A 19,676-nucleotide genomic window follows, 5' to 3' on the forward strand; every position below is an offset into this window, starting at 1 on the left:
TACAGAAACAAAAAAAAAAAGGCTGAGATATCCGCAGTGTACAAAGCATAACCCCCTCAGCGTACACACGTCTTCCCTTTAATGGACTTCTTTATGTTAAAGCCTGTCTGCCACACGGTGACATGTCTCCCTGTCACAGATGTTATATGCCGTGCAACCGACTTCTTAGAACCTGTCAAACTCAAATGATTTAATTCTTCAAAGGATATAAAAGTGGTAGCTATATCATTTAAAGCAGAATGAGGTGGAATGGACATGTCTATCATATGTGTGTAAAGAAAATATATTCTGGACTTGTGTGAATGAACAAAGCAGTGCTTGGTAACACATCTTTTAAGAAATACAATAGTTATAGTACTAGGCCTAGGCTATATAGTTACACAGTATTACTCATGCCAGCTTTTTAGGAATGACATTTAAGAAACAAGATTAAAAATTACAACAATGATGTCACATGCCAGGGCTTCTAAACTTCAACATGAAACTAACTACTCTATTTCACCTTCAGTTGGTTTTAATAATGAAAGTTCTGCCATGTTGCACTGCCAGTTTGTTCTAAACGTGTGGACAAAAATGGCTGCCAACTGAACTTTTAAAACAAAAATGAACAGCTTCTCTTCCTTCAGTCTTTGATTTGGCAGCAATCACACAGTTAAGTTAGAATTCAAAGTAAAATACCATTTATTAGCTCATATACATTATGTAAAAAAAGAATGAATTAATAAAAGTAATTATATGGAATACATTGTGCAGAGTCAGAAAACATTTTGAGAAGGAGAAAGCTTTATTATTAGGTGGAGTATTTCAACAGCATTTGTATAGGAATGATTCCATCCTACAGTTCAACATCACTACATCTGGGGTTTTCTTTCATCAGCTGTTCTTACAAGTGGGTTGCACTGTAATATTACCAGTTATGAAAGTAATTATTTCTACACTTGGAACAGGTTCTTGCTTACCTTTGTGGGCAGTGAGATTTGTAATTTTCTGGAGGTTTTATGCTTGTTTGTAATTACATTTATGGATAATATACATGGAAGGTCGTATTGTGTAACTAGTGCAGGTGTTGTGGTCAGTGTATGGTCAAAAGTGTATTAAACCTGCAGTTAAATACCATATGTGTAGGAAGGTATAACATTTGTCATTGGTGGTCTGTCTTCTGGACAGCCATGTTTTTTTTCTGTGAAATCTTAGCCTGTCCAGGTTTAGATTTTTACCAGTTGTACTGTATATAGACTACTTTTGAAATATATCTTCCAGCAAAAATAGATAGAATATGTAGTGTGGGAACAACCCAAGTGTCTGCCAAAGGATAGTTTACACAAAGTTTACGGAAATGCATCCGGGCCAAATGACTTAAAACTTGCAGAGCTCATTAGACCACAGACAGAGAGAAACGTGAGCACAGTGACTAACCGCAGATAATGTATTTCCCTCATGGATGTTTGTGTGAATTTTTACTTATTCAATGTTTTTTTTTTTTAATTACAATATTTTCAGACATTTTAACAAACTTTAATACCTTTAATTAGTTGCTCATTAATTTATATATATAAATATATATATATATATATATATTGACTTAGCAGTGCGTTAGCAGTGGTGGATGTGAGCTGATAATAAGCTTCTGAATGCTTGCAGAATTCATGCTGCCACTGCCTCATCACTAAAGATAAGTGAGCTAGTTCTAGTGGCAGCCTTACTTGCCCCAGCCATAACACTACCTCCACCATGTTTCACAGATGAGGGGGTTGCTTTGAATCATGAGCGGTTCCTTTATTTCAAATTAGAGCTGACCGTCTACTAGAGATGTACCATACCATGACTCATACTATTGAAGAAAAGCAAAACAGTATATTATAGCTGCTTTGCTTATATTTAGAAGGCATTTAAAACATTGCAGAGAAATGTTCAAATGATATATATTACTTTGGGGAATTCTGGAAGAATACTTGTATCTCTAAAATTTATGGATAAATGCTTTTGGGTTTGCTGGAGATCCAATTAATCACTGAAAAAAGGTTGGTATATTCCAGAATTTATCTTTTTAAACTGATGCATTGGACAGTAGTTAATAATGAGAATGTGTTTTTTATTATAAAAACCTGGTTATTTTAAATATTGAGTTCTACTGGATGTTGTCCATAGCTAAATCATACATGTGGACAATTTAGTTGAACAACTTTGGCCTGGATTTAATTAGCATGTGTTCTACTTCTTTTTTTTCCCTCTCTCTTCTGTTTGGCAAGTCCATTTTGGCAGTTGCAGTCGCCAAATAGTGTTTGTGAAGATAAAGAAACTGTTTTGGATTGAACTCAGCCCTTTGTTATTTATTCCATGGAAACTCTAAAAAGAAGAATTTCACATCAATTTAGCAACAGTTTAGACAAGATCAAGTCATTTACAGGCCTCTCTCATTGTGATTTCAATGTGAACAGAACTGTCTTTGTTCAATTCTACTAAATATCTCAAACCAGTAGTCGCTCATGTTACGGTTTCCAATGGTATGGAAATTGTGTTCTGTAAGTAATATTTCCCTCCAACAGAAGCTTCCCAAAGCTCTACCTTTAGCTAGCCAGAATAACTAGTCTACTTTCCATTCTTAATCGGTAACTAAGGGGTGTAGTTTTTCTGACGCAAAATGACTTAAGCATTTTTTTAAATTAATTCACGTATTCTGACTGCACTCCAGAAGTCGGCACTTAGAGTTGAGTTTTACTGTAAAAGGGTAACATCTATGTTCCAAAGCTAAGCAGATCTTTTATTTGTAGTTCAGTCTGATTTCAACTTAACCAGATTTTTACCCTTTGAAAGATGGAACAATAAGTGCCTAAATGCGTCCTCACAGGTTTTCATGCAGTTTGTATGATTCAAATGATGGCTTTTTCTAAGAACCAACAGAACTAGTATTAATTAATGTGATTTAAGCTATGTAAGAAGTCATCAAAATGTACTTCACGTGGAATGTTTGATAGTTTTAAATTCATGAAAAGCTAAAACATTTGTGAAGTGTTGTCCTCCAAGGCGATCGATTCCTCTCTCAGCCACAGGACTGCAGGCTGAGAACAAGCAGCTTTTGGCTACGTGCATTTTGGAGGATTTGTGCACTTGTTGGCTGATGAAGGATGCTCTTAGACCTGGTTTGCTGTTGGTACTGGGCATCTTATACAGGGAGAACAGGAAAATTGAGAAGCTAGTGGTTAAGAGTTCGGATTAACCATGCAAACCAGCATGCACTGTTACAGTATATGTACAGCTGTAAGAAGGTTGATGTGAAATAGCGATAGAAGTCGCAGAAGTAGAATGTTGCAGTTTTTAAAAATGAAATGTGCTGTGATGTGTTGTGTGAGCTTATTGTTTAGTGGGCATTTGATAAATACTCTGGCTTTTTAAATAAAATATTATTATTTATAAATGACAGTTTCAGAATTTGCCATTTCAGTTTCATCATTATTGAAAGAGAAGGTACCCTACCAAGGAACATTCAACGGCAGACAAAATAAGTATGGCGACCGGCAGCTTTGCAAAAGGCTAAATCTACTTAAAAGGGTAAATTCCCCTCTGTCGCTGTATTTATTTGATCCCAGACTCCGAGCTCTTTCAGCTGGGGCACATCTGGAAGGTGTTATTCTGCCGCACCGCTCGATGATGAGGTCACCGCGCAGAAGTAACAATGTTGCTTTTGTGTACTGTGGCGACCAATGACGTGAGGGTCGTTAAATTTGAGGGAAAAAGAGTCGGAGGAGGAGGAGGTCCTTCTCATCTCGAGGCTGGTGGACAGCTACTGTGGTGATGGCCGAACAGGAAATTTGATATTTTGTTTGGGTTTGGGTTTGTGTGCAGATTTCTAGGTTTTGTGTGTGTGTGTGTGTGTATGCTTGTGCAAATGGGGGATGGTTTAAAGGAGGTTACTTTTATACAGGTCTGTGTTTTATTCTCTCTCTCCACCCCTTTCTCCGGTGACTGGCTTCTTTCTTCATTGAATAGCCCTTTCAGGACACAAGGACAGCATTATTTTCAGGAGACTGTACAATTGAAAATCCTGTATAATTGCCACAGGGAACACATTTTAATTTCCATGCAGAATTAGAAGAACATAATTTACTATTCTATGCTAAAGTCTCATCTACTGTGCCTGGGAGTGCCTGCCAACATATAATCTCAAGTTAGCTGAGGAAAGAAACATTGGCTCCTAAAGCCTCAAATGTCTGGAGCTGTGGTCTGCAGTGCTGTGTGTTCCTGTGGCTTTAGCCTATTTCCAGTTGTTACGTGAACAACCAGGCATTTCCTCTGCGCTCTCAGATCAAGCAGCACTACAATTTACGATTTTCAAGGCAAGGCAGCGCTAAATTGATATCTGAATCCTTCGTAGATTTTCCACATCAACGTGCCGGAGCTTCTGGCTGGCTCGTCCCGTTAAAACGCTGTTCCAGAGCATGGATTCGGCCCCACAGTCTAGAACCAGATCCCTACGCTTGCCAGGTCTACTTCGGCTGGTAGCCCCGCGGGTCAACGTGTGATTAGCGGTAGCGGCACACGGGTTCTGATAGCTGGTGTTAGCATTTCTCTGGTGACTCCCACTGGTCAGTTGTTTTAATTTGTTCTTGATTTTAAAGTGGCTGGGAATAGCATTCCTCTAGTGACCCCCACTGGTCGGTTGGGATCTCACGTGGTCTGATTGTAACTGATGTTAGCATCGCGAGGGTTCTAATGGCCGAGAATAGCTTTTCTCTAGTGACCCCCACTGGTTCATCGAGGGTCTGCACTAAAGGGCTGCAGTGTGAAAAGAAGCAGCTGGTGACATCACACACTTCAGAGGAGAGTACATTGTCTACACTTGTGTACACTCTCCTGCACCAGGGAGAAAGAGGGGGGGCATAACATTTTTTAAATCGAAATCCGGTTCATTGCATGATTCATTGCATTGAAAATCAGTTGTAAGCATTATTGATATGTTCATTCTATACTTCCAATGCTGAAGTCTGCGAACATCAATTGGCATATAGAATATTTCGTACTGTCTAGATGGGAATGAACAATGAGACATTGTATGTTTTGTTGATTTGCATGTGCTGCCACTTAAATAGGATAGTGCTCTTGGTTATTACCTCAGACCACTTATTAAAATCTGTTGATCCTGTCCAACGATGGCGATGTCCCATGGCAATCCTTAGCACTTGCAAGTTATTAGGTTTTTCTCCTGAGGTTTCTTGTTTGAGCAAAATTGACTGTTCTGCTGAATTATTTATATCATCCTACTCTTAGTGCAAGTGTGGTACGTAAGTGGCCCGAATCCCAGGCCAGTCAACATCTGTTCATCATCAGGAAGGAGGTCAATGGCATATACTGTAGATTCATAATCCAGGTGCTGCACTTTTACATGAGAATGCCATATAAGAAAAATCTAGATTTTTGTAGGAGATATTTATTATTTGTTGTATCGAAACGCAATTATTTTCCTACCGTTTGATCAAAAAATAATTTAAGAATGTAACTACCAGGGAACAGCTGCAAAATGTAATTAAACGACTAGTTTAACTACATGTAGTTAAACTACTCCCCAGCACTGGTATCAGATTACAAAATAACATGCCCCTCAGCGCTGCCTAAATGTTCCGTTTTCAGCTCATTCGGTGTCCTTGTTTTGTATACACGTTCACAGTCAAAACCAAACTTGAAATCAGCTCATTTATAAACACAGTTTCTCTTTTAGTGTGTGGCCGGAGAAACCATATTTTGTGTGTTTTGTATTTAGGATAAATTAACACAAGCCCTATCAGTCAATGTTTCCGAGCTGATTATAGTCTCAGAATATAATGAAACGGTACAGGTTTTTGCTAATCTTTGCTCAAATCTACTGTATCTTGAGGTATCAATATACCTACATTTTCTCTCATCTCTTTTAATGGTTGTATTTGGATTCATTGTTGGGTTGATGTTGTGCACAATGGATTGAACAACTCAGTAAAGCACCATTTCCTGGGAGTTTTTCCATTTCAGAGTTCCCTCAGGAACTTCCTCTCGACCTCCATGTTACCCATTTTAGCATGGGAGGAAACTTGCGGAAACTTTTTTTGAAAAAACTATAATCATGGATTTTGTATTTGCAGAGAGGCTGTTCAAAGAACATGATCATGTCTGCAAATATCTTTTTGGTACAGTTTTTTCCTGTTACCCACCCAAGCCAGCGAGCTTGCTTTGAAGTGGAGATGGGTTAATTTGTTCATCCACTGTAAAGTGGTGACACCATATTTTTCAGAATCAAGACAATGCACTGGACACATATGACACAGGCACCCTTTGTTTTTAATGTTAATGTGCCAGAGATGCTGTCTCAACATTTAGTTTCTACATATATTTTGACAGTGCTATTACTGAGGGTTCTATTGGCAGATTGCGTTGAGTCAATTTATGAGCTAGATTTTTCTGGAAAATTATGAAGCCAGAACAGAATTCTTCAGATATTTAATCTGTCACTTTTTTATTTTCAGAAATGATGAGTTAAGTCAAAAATATGAGAGTGGAGTGACTGAATCTCTCACCATCAGATGTGAAGTGAATCTTTCTGATCACAAAACACAGCAGATATGGTCTTGGAAGCCAGTTGTTTTCATCAACCACAATTTTCTATAGCTTTTTCATGTTCCGGTTTCTTTATGTAAATGCATCTCTTCGCATCTCCCTTCCTTTTGGTATTAATCATGTTTTTGCCAGCTGCTTGTCTTCAGTAAGAAAAGGGAAATAGTTCCACTCATTGCTTAGTCACCCCTCTCCATGTTTTGGAGTTTTTTTTTTTGTTTTTTTACAAGTCTACTATAAACCTCTAAGCCTCTCGTAAATTTGCAAAAATGAAACAATGTGTGTTGCTCCTTTAAGTGTTTACGTAAGGGGGGAAAACTGCCAGTCGAGTGCCTTCTTATGGTGATGAGAACCATTTGGAGTCTGTTAGATCACACCTTATCAAATCAAATGCAGACATGATCATTAGGACTTGGTTATGTTATCTCGTTACTGAGCTCCTGCTAGACATTACGGCAGTAGCGATGCAGGCCTACTACTGAAAATAATGCTGGCCTTACTCTTGGCAATATCTGAAGCGATTTCACAGTCTTAGAAGTCGTAGTAAAATCTTGCCAGTCTTGTCTTAGCCGGTGCGCGCCCCATTACAACTCCAGATTAGTGTGAGATTGTATTGAGATGGCTCCTACTGTCTTTTTCTTCTCTTGAACCTCTGGACAAAATCGAACAACATTACTCTTGTGAGTTATGGTAAAAATTTTGAAAACCAGACATTCCGGTTGAAAACTGGCCATCTGGCAACGCTGTGGTTCTTGTAGATTTCCAACACAACACTTGTTAATTTTGGGTAGGGGTGAATAATGTATAGCACTTAAGTGTCAATTTAAAACTCTTTAATTCCAAGTTTTGAATATCATGTATGGTAAACTAGATGGAGAGATTAAGTTTGATGCCACAATATATAGAGATGCATTGTTCTGTACTTTGTTCATCAAACATTGGCAGCATTTGAATAAACGCTGAATTTTAATCAATTATTTTCCTTAATTATTAAATCACTTACTCCTAAATACCGCCAAATGTTTAAACTAACTACAAGGCAGGAAATTAAAACAGGCTTGAGAATTAAGGGTAAACAAAGCATGCTGTTTTCACTCACTCTCCCCTTACTAAATATAGCAGAGGCACACAATCCTCGCATTGTATGTCTGCTGTTGGACATAATGTTATGCTATAGTCTTATCCAATGCATTTTTATGCATTCCCGAGAGCTTTTTTAGCGCAGAGAACTCCAGACCGCCTCGCTGCTCACGCAGACTTATATCACCATATAAGGAGTTTTTGAATCCAGGCACTTGAGAGGAGAAAATAGAGGTGACGAGGTTTGTACCCTCCTCTTCCTCCTGTGCCCTCTCTCCCTTCACCCCCATGACCAATTAATGAGAAATTAAAAGTGGAGTTGCCTGGCTCAGTTAGCTCAGTTGGTGGCCCTCGGTGGGGAATGTACCATATCTGTCAGTGGGGGGGAGGTCACGGTTTGACATGTTGGAAACCTCGACTTTGACCTTCATCACAAAGGACATTCACTCCTGATGTTGCAGATTCATTGCAGTGTGGGATGTGTAGGCTTTAGCATGGAAATGATGTGAATACATCTTAAGCTATTAGCTAGTGCAAAGTTACAATGGCAGCACACCATAGGGTGATATTAGTGATATTTCACAGCTTAATTTATTTGTTTGGTTTAAAACGAAAATGACACTGCATGAAAACGAAAAACAAGTATTTGCTGGTACAGTTGCGTAAATAGCATAGTTTAATTTCATCCAGAATAAAACATTTAAATATTCAGTTCCACAAGACTCAGCACTTTTGATTGATAGCTCAGTGTGTTTTATTTTTGTTTGTTTAAGGCATAACAGCGCACAATATTCCTTATTACTGCATAACACCATATAAGCTTTGCCATTCATAATTTAAAGGTAATTTTACAGAGGGATTGAGATCCCACAAACTAGAGCAGTTCATAGAAAACTGATGATAAATAGATTGATAGTACAGGATTGGCAATCAAATATTAAACAAAGACAGCACATATTCACAGTTCACCTGCATTGTCCAATGGGAGAAGCCCGTCCCAGATTTTTTTCTCTCTCAGCGGCAGACGCGCGGCAGGGTCTCATTAAAGGTGCGTCTCACGGCGGCGTCGTCCTCCCCTCCCGCGCCGCGTTCACGACCCTGGCAGCCGCGGCTCCCGCTAGCTCGTCGCTAACTCCCGCGCCTCGTCTGTCTCCAGGGCCGCCAGCCGCCAGCGGGAAAAAAAACAGTGGCCGGCTATCCTCCGACTCGGCTTCTGCTTTCTCACTGCACATACATGGCCAGTGACTGAGACTGAGGGAGGGAGGGAGGGAGGGAGGGAGAGAGGGTGGGAGGGAAGGAAGAAGGAGGGAGGGTGAGGGGGGGAGAGTGAGAGAGAGAGAGAGAGAGGGGGAGAGAGAGAGAGGGAATGTGGGCAGCAGTCGTCTTACAGGCAGAGAGCAGGCGGACGGCCAGCGAGCGAGGAAAAGGCTGCCCTCAGCACGCGGCGCTTCACACACCGACCGGATTACCGCGCAAGGACCTAGCGTCGCAGCGCGCGGCTCCCTCCCTCCCTCTCTCCCTCTCTCTCTCAACGTCGGCCCGTCCGCACCCACGCACCGGGGGACTGCCACCCAACGCGCCACACGCTCCCGCTCACCTCTCTGCCCTTGTCTTTCCAGGATGGCTGAGGCCGAACTTCACAAAGAGAGGCTCCAAGCTCTCGCAGTAAGTCTCCCTTTTTTCCTCTCCCTTCTTTGCCCACTTCCCTTTCTTTTGAAGTCTTTTTTATTGTGTGTGTGTGTGTGTGTGTGATGCTGCTGTTTAATTTGACTGGGATTGACCTTCATTAAGTAGACTGTGTTGTCCTCTCTGAGGCTTTATTCCAGTGAAGATGCATTATCTCAAGATTAAAGATCAAAGATCCCCAGAGGCTCTATGTCTTTGTACCTCAGGTTAGGTGACTGGGTTAGGAGTGAGTATTAGCAGATATGGGTTAAAATCAGGTCTGGATGTCTAAGAGCAGAACTTTGAGTGTTTCTTTGTGGAGATGTGGAGAGCAGCAGTTGTGAGTGAGGCTGAACGGTGCCAGCGGGAGCAACAGCCGCGCACAAGCGCGGCGCAACAGATGGGAAACTATTTTGGCCGCGTCGGTGCATGGCTGCGATTCCGAGGTATATTTGACTCAGATGAAGGTCCGCGGGGCCAGCGTCCGTGGACATGGAAGGGAGGGAGACGTAAATGTGCGTAAATGTCCCCCGGTCTTGATTCCACGCCGCCCTGCAGAACTGCTAAAAGTACACTCCGCTGCCATTTTTTGTAGTTAAGGTTAAGGCTTCCGGACGCGGTAATGAGTTTAAAATGACGACCGTAATGTCAGAGGTTAAGTGTAGGCGTGGAACGCTGCTCTTAATGGTCTTACGGCCAGGCATAAATAATTGAAGTGTAAGGGGTGTCTGCTTGGAGGCCAGAACAGATGAAAGTCATTAGTTTCTACAAATGAACTGAATGTAGCTATGCTCCTGTGCCACATGGTGTTAAGGGTTTACTGTGCTGAACAGTATGCGTTGGTGCTGACAGATATACGACAGGTAGGCTCAACAGTCAACACTCACACAACTATTTTTGCTGTTAAGGGGAGAGGGAGTACTACCTACCCTTTAACATTTTTCTCTACTTATTAATTTAAGAGAGGAGAAATTGCAATGAATCAGCCAGCAAATGAATGCACGATGTATCATTAACATGAGGTCTACATAAAACATGTCTGCAAGCCCATACATTCCATTTAAAAGCTGGAAAGTGGCGTATATTCAGAAAATAGCACAGCTTAATAATGGGCAATTAATTGTTTTTTTACGACATTTAGCGGTATGAATGCACGGTTGGTTTGAGTCTGGCGTCTGCGTTTTGCTTTCATTGTCTTCCTTGGACACCAGACAAGGAAAGTCCGCGGTTTCAAAGTTGTTTTTGAAGCGCTTCATTTTCAACTTGTCCGGGTGACTCACTGAAAGTGATTCTCGACTGTTTAAGTATATGCTGTACTTTTCTCAACATCGGCAGCGAAAAGTGCGGTATATATTATACTGAAGGGGATATGCATGAAATATGTTACAAGCGCTGTGAATGCATCTGCACCAACTCAGCATATGTGAGAAGGGAAAAGTTTCCAACAGGCTGGAATGGATTAATTTTTCCTTTGTTACAGAGAACGGGTTCACTAAATGTTTTGAGCACACCTACTGTTTCCCATGGCATCTAAGATGGAGTTGATAGCTTGGCTAGCTGCTAAATGTTCCTTACGACGGTTTATGATTGCTTTGTGGAACTGTTGGCAGTGCCCATAGCTCTGCGGTTCAATTCAACCACCGCTTGTGAACGCCTCAAAATTAAATTCAGACGTTACTTTTTCTTGTCACAAATAGTTACGCTAAAATAACTTGCCACACTGTGTTTATGAACGAAAAATAAATATATTTTTAAGTCAAAGTTTGGGATACACTGACTGAATCTAGTCCAGTGGGACACAGTTTGGCTGGCAGGTCCTTTAGCCTGGAGTTCAGAACTCCAGCTGCAAGAAGCAATGTGCTGAGGCAGCATCAGCAAACCCATCTGGTTTAATAAACGCTATTATTAATTACAGGCAGTTTCCCATAGAGTGATGCTTCTTGGTATTGACACATTTATCTTTTTCATTCAGCAATATTGCTGAATTTCTGTCAAGAGTAGGCCTACATATAGTACGTTCATGGGCACTCATAACAGAAAATTATTTTTCTTTTGCTGAGCTGAGCCTTTCCCCAAGTTACAATAAACATGTTTTCCTATCGTTTGCAATATTTCTTAATAATTCTCTTTATACTTCATATTTTACTGGCATCCTCAAAGTCATAATCCATGTCACCCCACTTATAAAATATAAAATGCGTGCATGAACAATAGTAAAGCATGGTAGGAGAGTTATTGTCAGTGAGCAAGTATAATGATGAAAAATCACAAAATGTACCAGCCTCAACTTTTTCTGTTGTCTTTAGTAGTTTTTATAAAAATAAACTATGCCCACGTGTAGCGCAGTTAGGAGGGATTTTGCATGTTTCCTCAATTCCATTAATTCACTGGTGCCATCCATTTAGTTTAATGTCATAATTTGCTGGAGAGCAGGAGTGGTCTATCTGCATAATCAATCACTGCTCAGTCACTCCCGGTTACCTTGTTAAACTGGAGCGGTCGTAAAGACACATAGCGGACCTGACCTACAGGCAAAAAAAAAAGCCCCAGGCAGGGGGAGTGGGTCAGTCCTAGACAAGGACATGCAGGACATGTTTAGAGCAGGCTATGAAACAGAGCCATAATGCCTGCGCAGCACGCAGCCATGTCCCTGTCCTTCTTCTAGCCTTCATGAGGAGTTCTTCATAAATTATTTAAAAATTAATATCCTGTGCGACACAGAATAGGGGATTTCTGTCATGTAGCTGCTGAATGAGAGACAACAAGTGTTGCAGGCCCCCATGATCGTGTGGCAGATATGTCAGCCATGTTTGAAAGCCCCATTGACCAATGAGCTGGGGTCACCTGTGTAGCATGTCATTTTGGTCATAAAAAGCTCTGGTGATGTCGTGCTGTTGACTGCGAGAGGGTCGTTCAGACGATCATCAGCGCCATGTTTTTTTACCAGATTTTCGTCGCCCCTCCAGCTTAGCCACACACGACTTCTGGGAAGGAGATTGTGTTGTGTGTGTCGTCCGCCATCCAGCATCTGTTTTTATCCCAACCATGTACTTAAACTCCACTGCTCCCAGGCTTTTGCAGAGCAGCGAGACCTGTGGCTTCCTTGAAGTAGGCCCAGCCTGTTCACGAGCGGTTAGGCTTTTTAAAAAACGGTCTCGGGGTTGTGCTTTTACGACAGCCGTCGCTGCCGTCAGTTCCAGCTTAAGGGATAAACAAATTGATTGTTCCATTCCATTACAGGCGTTTAGCAGACGCTTCTAATCCAGAGCGATTTACGCAATTTTTTTTTACGTAGCATTTACATTGCGTCCACTCATACACTGCCAAATGGATGGGCCACTGGATTAATAGCACCTGTCAGCTCAATTGCTCTTGTGTTGATATGACAATATGATCATTTTAGTCGGTCTCGTCGGTCTAGGTACGTGGACTCATTTGAACTTTGAAAGCCATACAATGGGAGCATTTATGTTGCCTTAAAATCATGGTAAGAAATTACGAGAAGCATCGCTCTCTTCTGCAGTCACTACTGCTGGAGCACTTTGTTTCAAAGTGAGGTTCATGTTCATTTTGGCATTTTACCGATCCTTAAGCAGAGAGCCTGCGTACCGTCACATTAAATTGCTGTAGCTATTAGCTGCGGGGTTTTAATGACCGAGGTAACGGATCAAAGGACATTCAATGGTCATAATGTAAACGTAGCTGCGTCACAGTTTGAACAAGTGGGTATTATACCCATTTAATGACACATCAGTCTTCACCTAGTAGCAAAATCATAGCGGAATATTCATTTGTGGGTAATATAATCTATCATCAGATGAAATTACACCGTACGCTTCCTCTAACCCAAACCCTAAACACTGCATGGGCCTTGTGTATGGAAAGTGTACAATAAACTGTCCTCATGTGATTAGATGGTACAGTATAAAGTTTGCAGTGGCACACTACGTGTGTATTTGCTTTGTATTTATTGCCAGTTTAATATTACAGTGTTACCTAAAGCTGAAATTTCATTTGTTTCATTACTTTCCAACTATCTGTGCAGCCTTGACATCTTGCACGTACTTAGCCGTTAACCTCTGAGTGTCTGTTACCAACTGACCGTCAGCAAACTGCAAAGTTGCAAACTGGCTTTTCACGTCATCCAATAAAAAGGAGCCACATTTCAAATCAAGTTAAATGTGTGCCAAACGACTCGCTAGGGTGTTGATGTGGGGAAGTTCTGTCTCTCTCTCTCTCTCTCTCTCTCTCTCTCTCTCAAGTGTTTACGCAGATGAGTTCAATTTCTCAGCCTCCATCTTCCCGTTCACCCACCCATTCGCTCGTCTCAGTCCAGGGCAGAGTCGTTTACTGGGTGGCTAAGTTTAGCAGCAGCTGTCTTGGCGGTCTGTGCTGGGGCGTGTGCTGGGGCGTGGCCTTATGAGGGGTGTGGCCGGGGGGAAGGCATAGGGTGGGTAGGAGAGTCCGGTGTCTGTCACCTCTTGAGACAGTCTGACAGTTGTGTAGGCAGTGGCTGTCTGGTCATTCCTTCTGTATTTCTCATGAAATATGTTCTTTTTTTTTTTACTTACTGTAATCAGTCTAGGTCTGTCTTGTACTTAACTTTAACTCACAGTTAAATGCAAGTGGTAGTTTTCTCTTCAAATATATGTTCAGTATTTGCCTTACAGAATTTGAAAGATTGTTGGCAAATTGCCAACTAACACTTGAATTTATTTGAAAGTCAATTTTACGGACAAACGTTAATTTAATGCAGGCCTTACACCCACTTGCAGATGTTTAACACAAGAACATACTGGAAAGGGTGTCTGGCTAGCAGTCTCACTAGGTACTGATGAGAAAGATAGCTTGTATCATTTACAAAAGGCATAACCTCAGTTTGAACTTAAACTTAATTTATGAGGAACGATTTTCAAATTTGTGTTTATACGGCTGTGTGAAAGTTGCACTGCAATTGCTCAGCAGTGAAGACTGCATTTTTTACGTCATAAAACTGTAAAAGTTTATAAATTACTTGCTAGAAATCCACATTTTTGCATAAGATGCCCTTAATAAACCAAGACTGCGATGATATAATTATGACTGTGGTGATACAGTTATGAAGCACCATATTTCCATTCCGCATATTCATCCCCAAATATCTCTCGTTGGTGATGTTAATCTCAGAGTAATTTCAGAGGCTAAGCCAAAACATTAGTGGAATGCGAATGATCTCAGTTCAAAAGAAAAAAAGGTTGGAAGTTATGGACAACTGTAATATTGTTTCACTTGGAATAATAAGCTTGCTAGACAGACGTTCGTTAATCTGTAAAACAAATGAGTCTCTCCATAAGAGGCCGGAGGAAAATAATATCCTCCGCTACCTCCTGCCAACATTCTGCTAGGCTAAGGAACGCAGCATATGAGGTGGTTTCACTATTTTTTATTGCAGATGAAATGAAACGGGCTGAGCAGAGCATTCCCGTTTTCTTTTGTCCGTGTCGGGGCAGCGGTCCAGTGCAGTGACTTTCAGTGTGTGTTTGTCCTTGGGTTCTGTGAGCGTAGTCTCAGTAGGCCTCAGATGTACATCTGTCCGCTTTGTGATCTGACCTGACTTCCTGTTTGTACTGGATAGCAGATCTTGGAATGTTTTCATTTCTATTTGGATCCTTTATCCCGCTGGCTAAACACTGTGCTGTACGGAGTTAACAGTTATGTTTACAGTAATTGTAATATCCAGTAGTTTTCAAAACAGCATAGGGCCAAAGGAGGGTGCTCATAGAGAATATAGCAAAGAATTATTGTATTGTATGTCTGGGTAAAATGCAATGCGCCATTTTGAAAATTAAGGTAGGGAAAATAATGCTAGAACGATCACTTTGAGTAGCATCTTTTTAGTAGCTTTTTGTGTATGCTTAAAAACCCAACTGATTTTTGATCACTAAAGCCTCTATTACAGTATACATTGTTATAATGAACACTCTTTGCTTCTAGGATGTCTGCAGAAGCTATATAGAAACACCAAGGAGTTACTTACAGCTTATGTTCATGTCTCAGCCTATGATGGATCACCATATATTTCAATGGGATTTATGGGATAACTGGCTGACCGTAAGAAATTCCGGTCCCAAATATAGCTTGGGACACATTAAACTTTTTGGGGCTTTGTATGAGTATCTTTGGTATTATCCCTAAAAATGTTATGCTGTCCTAATGAACGATAGTTAATAGTCTGTAGTGAGCAAGATAGTCAGTAACCACCCAGATCTTTTTGAATGAATACTGATACACTATTAAGTACTTGAGCTGTGAGCTTAAAATTGTCTAAGGCAAGTAGAAGGACCAAAGGACCCACTTAGTATTCTTGATTTAATTCCAGCTGAGCTCTTTGGTTTGTTTTGGCTGTTAACTAAATATTGAAGTGTATTTGACATGGCTGTAGTTGCTAATAGCTACTGCTTTCATAACAAATACCAATTGATCTGTTATGTATCGCTTCCCTTATGTTGGATTCTATCTCAGTTGTATTCAATTTGAAAACCTTATCTATTTATGCTGAATTGAACAGCCTGATAGCTCTCGTTAGCCAGAATGCATTTCATTCACCTATGAATAAGCACACTAAAAATTAAGCTCTTTCAGTAATTCTTAATACATTTCATTATCTGGTTTTCAATGCTATACTATATTCTACTATATTACTTTATGCTGATACTATACTGAATTTATTCAAATGCAGAAATATATTATTAAATGTGTGTTTTGTGTCATTTATGTATGAACTATATATGCAAATAAAAATGGTTTTAAGCCATTCTACAAAGCGTTTAGTTCATCTTTATTTTTGAAGCAGATAGTCTTGAGCAAAACAGAGACAAATGGATGAAATTCATTATACTACAGATGTTTGTAATACAATGATTATTAACATGTACATATAATGTGACCTAGACCATGTCAGCAAGTATTTCAATATGTAGCCTTAGGACAGGCATATAACAATCAAGGACCACATCAAGAGCCCGTACAAGTACACAATCCTGATTTCCATAAAGAACCTTTCCTGGGTTTCGTGTTCTTCTGGAAACATCCCGGGATAGTCACTTAGCCTAAGCCCTCCCTGTACTATTCTCTTTTTTTTCTCTTTACATAGAGTAAGACTACGTGACATACCAGTTAGCCCTCAGCTGATTTTTTTAGGGGTGTAATTTAAACGCGTCTTTTCAGAGAGGGCACGGGTGGAATGCGTGAGCGAGTTTGAGCCTACAGTATTTTTAAACGCTGCCCGTGTGCTCTGACCTGCTCTGAAAAGGTTCAGCGCCGGAGCGTAGAGTAAACAGTTGCGTACGAGCCTGACTAGAATGCCACAGCTCTCATGAATGCTGTGCCTTTGTCTTTGTTTTCTGTTTGCCGCTAAGAGGGATTGGGGGGGGGGGGGCATAAGAAAATGTTTGCCACATGTGCGTAATAGTTCTCAGACTTTGATTTTCACTAAGTGCTCGTCAGTGGATATAACTAATGTGGTAAACATTCTTGATGGCTTTCGTGGGGTAAAGAACACAGCAATTTACCTTATACCTTCCAGAAACATATTAAAAAAGTCATGTTTGCTACTTTGACATATGTCCTTTGCATGCAATAGGAGTATCTTCTCTGATGATGCCTGGCCTGTACTGCAGTCATCTTCAGCTCCTGATTGTTTCAAGAAGTGCTTGCCGTACATTTTCTCTTCAGCATAACAAATGCATGTTCAATGGGATTCATACTGGGCAAGTGACTTAGCCAGTCAAGAAATATCCAGTTTCGCTTTGAAAATCAGTTTGGAATCATTGTCTTGCTGAAGGATGAAGCGCTGTCCAATGAGTTTGGTGGTATTTAATTGAACTTGAGCTGTTAAAATGCTTCCCGCAACTTCGGAAGTCATTCTGCTGGTGCTATCAGCTGTTGCATCATCAATGAAGACAAGTGAGCCAGTACCTGTAGCAGCCATTCATGCCAAAACCATTACACCCCCATCACCATGTTTCACTGATGAGGTGCAGTTCCTTTTTTTCACTGATGAGGCACACTTTCCTCTTGCAGTCATTCTGATACACGTGAATCTTGGTCGCATTTGTCCACAAGACCTTCTTCCAAAAGTCTGCATGCTTTTTAAGGTACTTCTTAAAACACTGTACCCTGGCCATCCTGGTTTTGCAAATTGTGGTTTGAATTTTGCAGTTTAGCCCCTGGAGTTCTGTTTGTGAAATCTTCTGTGGGCAGTAGTCATTGATACGTCCACATCTGCTCCTGAAGCTCTTCTTTATTGTGAAAGAGTTGTTCATATTGTTGTTTCACGCAGAGAACCCAATTGCAGTGTTTCACTTGAAAATGGACCCATTTATATGAGCCCAGTAAACAGTCTGACACCTCATACAGTGCACTTTTTGCTTTCATGTATCTGGAGACAAGCTTAATGTTCTTCTATTAGTGCTTTCAGTGTCGTGTATATATATTGGATGAAACTCATATTATCATGGGCGCTGTGGTAACAGAACACAAGGAGCGCCTGTACATCTGACAGTACTTTTTAGCCCAGGTGCAACAAAGGAAGCAGATGCAATTGACAAATAAACTTTAGCACACTGGGATTTATTGCAAGTCTCTTTCTGGAAAATAATTTAGGAAGCCCTGACACCCAAGAGACTAGAATCCCTGTTAAAGCCCGTGTAGCTTGCCTGAACTACTTTCCTAGAATTACTTGAATTTATACATTTTTAAATATATTTTATTACTAAGGTCATACTGTTTATTTCTTCCCTCAGTAGGACTGATTTGCGTATTTGTTTGATAACAGTTGATTGAATTGTCATGAATAAGTTTAAATACATACAGCACTGCTAATAAGTAGCAGGGTATGGAGCTGGTCGTGTAACCTGAAGAGCATTGGATCGATTCCCAGGTGGGATACTGCCCTTGTACCCTTGAGCAAGGTACTTAACCTGCATTGCTTCAGTATATATCCAGCTGTGTAAATGAATGCAATGTAAATGCTATGTAAAAAGCTGTGTAAGTCGCTCTGGATAAGAGCATCTGCTAAATGCCTGTAATGAAATAATGCTACTACAGAGTGGTAATTATTACTGTATCCCACGTGTTTTAGATCACATTACTGCAGTGGCTGAGTAGACCATAAAGTCAAAAGGAATGTCTGGCATCAGTGTAGAGCTCTTAGTCTCAAGTTACTACTTAACATGATTATTTTGGGTGCTCGGCCCATTTTTTCACCTGAAACTTTAAGGTGAGAGTTCTGAAATAAAGCGATTGTGTAGGCTCCTGAAAGCATACAGAAAAGAAGTTTATGCATTTAGCTATTTTTTTGTGGCAGTGAAAATACCTTCAAAAATGTGATTTATTTTAATTTTATTGAAGGTCTCTTGTAGTGTGTACTTCACCAAAGTAGAATATATGGTTTTTGAGATTAAGACCCTACAGGGGACATGAAATGAATTGCTGGATCTTAGGGGGGTATGGTAAATGTATATATACATGCGTGCTCTTAGGCATATTGAATGGTGATACATGCATTTGCCTTCTTCATTCTTTGACTGAATTATCATGTTTGTTTCACCATACGGAAGGTATTTGAACCTCACGTTTGTACACCATCTCCATATAAAGCAATGGAAGCAGGCCGCATCATTGACTTATAGAGTAGTGCAGATATATTTTGTGAGTGGGAAAGTGTAGAGAGCTGTCAACATAGCCCATATGGAAGAAGAATTATGAGAATGCTATTGATTTTGTTCAGCCATTATTAGTGAAAATACAGGCGATTGATTTTACTGTTTTTTGGCTCAGTCAAAGGATAAGAATGTCCTTTCGAGCAAAATTGATCCACCATACTGAAATAGTTTTTTAATAAAACCTTGTTGTAGTGTGTAGTTGATATTTCTTTATTTATCGAATTTTATGTAGGTCCCTATGATTTCATATTTGTAAATCATTTATTATATACCCTACGGCTATGGTTCTTTGAGTGTCAACCCTAACTGGAACGTGTTAATGTGAAATCAAATATGAGCATGGCCTCGATGTGAGCAGGAATACCTCGGCGTTTTATGGACGTTCCTAATCGAGAAATATGGAAGAACGGTGCTTATGCCGTGGGACCCTCTACGAATGCAGTAAGTCAGTGTGCTGTGGCCCAAACGAGCCCCAGAGCAGATGGTAAGACTGAAGTCGCCATGGGCCACGTTATATGACTGTGTTGAGCGTGAAGTCAGTGCACAGCTGCATGTGCGCAGATGGCGGTCTGTTGACGGAGAAACGTGCGAAAAAGCGGTTTGCTTTTGCTTCGGAGGGTACGCTGGCTTTGTTTCCCTCTCCCTTTT

General features: G+C 40.6%; 1 protein-coding gene across 2 annotated transcripts in view; it reads left to right on the plus strand.

The window, feature by feature from the left end:
- The window catches only part of LOC135239711 (PALM2-AKAP2 fusion protein), a 117,928-nt gene that overhangs the window by 11,093 nt on the left and 87,159 nt on the right, over window positions 1-19,676 (plus strand). For both annotated transcript variants that reach the window (XM_064308582.1, XM_064308583.1), the window contains exon 3: window positions 9,279-9,324. In XM_064308582.1, coding sequence (XP_064164652.1) covers window positions 9,279-9,324 — 46 coding nt within the window. The remainder of the gene's footprint in view (window positions 1-9,278; window positions 9,325-19,676) is intronic.

The sequence above is a fragment of the Anguilla rostrata genome, chromosome 14 (assembly GCF_018555375.3).
Source record: "Anguilla rostrata isolate EN2019 chromosome 14, ASM1855537v3, whole genome shotgun sequence".
NCBI classification, from domain to species: Eukaryota; Metazoa; Chordata; class Actinopteri; order Anguilliformes; family Anguillidae; genus Anguilla; species Anguilla rostrata.